At 45.7% G+C, this 2,401-nt stretch overlaps 1 protein-coding gene across 2 annotated transcripts; it reads right to left on the bottom strand.

Annotated features, from left to right (window-relative positions):
* Positions 1-27: 27 nt before the first annotated feature.
* Positions 28-2,288, bottom strand: SARC_14380 (the record flags this gene model as incomplete). Of its 2 annotated transcripts, none has more annotated exons than XM_014291487.1 (4): positions 2,242-2,288; positions 1,565-1,694; positions 1,177-1,352; positions 28-171 (listed from the first exon to the last, which is right to left on the bottom strand). In XM_014291487.1, coding segments are annotated over exons 2-4 (437 nt in total), but the record flags the coding sequence as incomplete, so codon positions are not given. The 2 variants fall into 2 exon arrangements, with proteins under 2 accessions (XP_014146962.1, XP_014146961.1); XM_014291486.1 differs by lacking the exon at positions 2,242-2,288 and adding an exon at positions 2,108-2,129.
* Between the last annotated feature and the right edge of the window lie 113 nt (positions 2,289-2,401).

Genomic DNA, 2,401 nt, shown 5'->3' with positions numbered 1-2,401 from the left:
ATATAAACACACACAAGTGGTGTATACTTCTTGCTGTTCTGTGCATTGATCTCCACGACATCCTGCAGACATCGCTTCATGCGGGGAGTGTAGATGGAACTGGCCACAAACTTCTGAATCAGACGAGAGCTGATGGTCTTAGAACTGGCCGAGAACACCCGTTGTGTGCCACTGGGAAGGTATGAAAGACATGTCACACAAAATAAGTATGCGCATAGGCATGTGTTTCTACTGTACTGCACTGTACAGTCTCGTTGTTGGGCCGTGTGACGGCTGGTACAAGGATGTGCAGGGGCTATTGCGATACCGATAACCTGGTCGTAAGAGTGTGTAGCTTGAGAATGCGAGTCTTGAACCCTAAAAACCTAAACCCTAAAACCTTAAACCTTAGAAACCCCCGCTGAGAACACACGCTCCGTGTCACTGGGGAGATGAAACAGGCGCATCAGTATGAGCATATGCATATTTCTATACAGATCTACACAAAGCCGTAGCTTTACTGGGTCATGTGACTTCCGGCGCATAGGGACTATCGCAACCCCAAAAACCTGGTCATAGCAGTACATATATACCGTGAGAATGGGGTAGGGCTATAGGGTTCTAGGATTTAAGGGTTAGGTATGCATGCAGTGAGTGCTCATACTACACAGATTGGGGCATTCGGCATCAGGGCATACAGTTAGAATGTGAAGTCCTTTTTATTAGACACGCTCGGTGTGACCGTAAACCTAAGGCATAACAATTGGTATTTGGATATATGAAACCAAATTTTATATTTCGCGCAGAAGTCTTCGGATCTGTTGGTTAAATTTATTGAAAATTCGTATTCCAAAATGCGAAGCCAATTTTTCCCGAAAAATCAGTATTTGCGTACTAAGAAGGGGTCAGACACGTATACAGCAATTGAAAAAAGGGCAATTTCTCTGGTCTAAAATAAGCAAAAGGTATATGAGAAAGGACGTGACATGTGGAAAGACGATACGCCTAAATAGATAGCAGATACTCTGCTACAAACCCCTTACCTCGATCAGTAGGATATGGACTATCGTTTATACACACATAACCAATATACAGATACACATACGTTGCAACAACTCCAAAATATATATAGCTACCGAGTCTCACATCATGACAGCGTGTGCCTTTCCCATACCCACACCACCCGCGTGCACATACTTCTCCATGGCTGTGTCCTTGGGTTTCGTATCGGTGCCTTCCGTTGGTTTGTTGTGGGTGTCTGTGTTGAGCCATTTCATGTACAGTTGTGTGTGCAGTTGGTCCACGAGTACATCGTACAGTGCTGTCTGCTGCGTTTGAATGGCCTGGCGAATCTCGGAGAGTGCACCCACGTCCTGAGATGCGGTGGAAAGGTGTTGTATATATATATATATATGCGTGTGTGTGTGTGTGTGTGTGTTTGCTATGTTTAGCGTATCGTATAGTTGTAATAACTGTACTACGGCTGTGACTGTATATAGCATTCTACACACATACAGAAGGCCAGCACGCCCAGTAGGCAGAAAACGAACCGCGAGCGAAATACGTACGCCATACACCCACCTACCTGGAGGTCGTTGTCGATGTACCCCAGTGTTTGCGACAGTAAAAGGGCGGCGAGGAAATACTGTTTCTCACTGCACATGATATAGGCCTGGTCAGACACCTTACACACGTCATCCATAAGATCCAGCAATCTGCGAGGGGAAGGATTTGACGCCATTGGATTGGACGCTATTTTTAGAATACCGGTTAAGCATTGGGCGAGCGGCGTGTCTACCATCTAGGTTGGTGGATGGTGGTCTGAGAGCAAGCCATTTGTGTGTCTCCAAACTAAGTGCGAGTGTATGCGTGTGTATATTACAAACAGTTTCTACAACTACTAACAGTTTCTACGCAGTGTCAGATTTCTATGAATAACACTTTTGTATCATATACCTCCTAGAAAAGAGCACCTGCAAGTGGTTACCTACGATCACACACCTGAACGTCTCATGCAGCTCAACACCAGGCTGCAAAAGGTACAACCGTAGAAGCACTGGCAATCACATCGCTTCAGACAACTGCCTAATAACGGGGCACTAGCAAGTAACTACCTACGATGACATACCTGATAGTCTCGTGCAGCTCAACACTAGAACCCCACAGCCGCAGGAATCTCACTCAAGAAGTACTGGCAATCACATTATATCAAACACTTGCCTACTAACAGGTACCTACAAGTGACTACCTACGATGGCACACCTGATAGTCTCGTGCAGCTCAACACTAGACCCCCACAGCTGCAGGAATCTCACTCAAAGGAAGTACTGGCAATCACATAACATCAAACACTTGCCTACTAACGGGTACCTACAAGTGACTACGTACGATGGCACACCTGATAGTACTCGTGCAGCTACAA

The sequence above is a fragment of the Sphaeroforma arctica genome, assembly GCF_001186125.1.
Source record: "Sphaeroforma arctica JP610 unplaced genomic scaffold supercont1.4550, whole genome shotgun sequence".
Classification (NCBI taxonomy): domain Eukaryota; class Ichthyosporea; order Ichthyophonida; genus Sphaeroforma; species Sphaeroforma arctica.
Note: the sequence above shows the minus strand (reverse complement) of the source record. Positions and strands in the feature narration are given on the sequence as shown.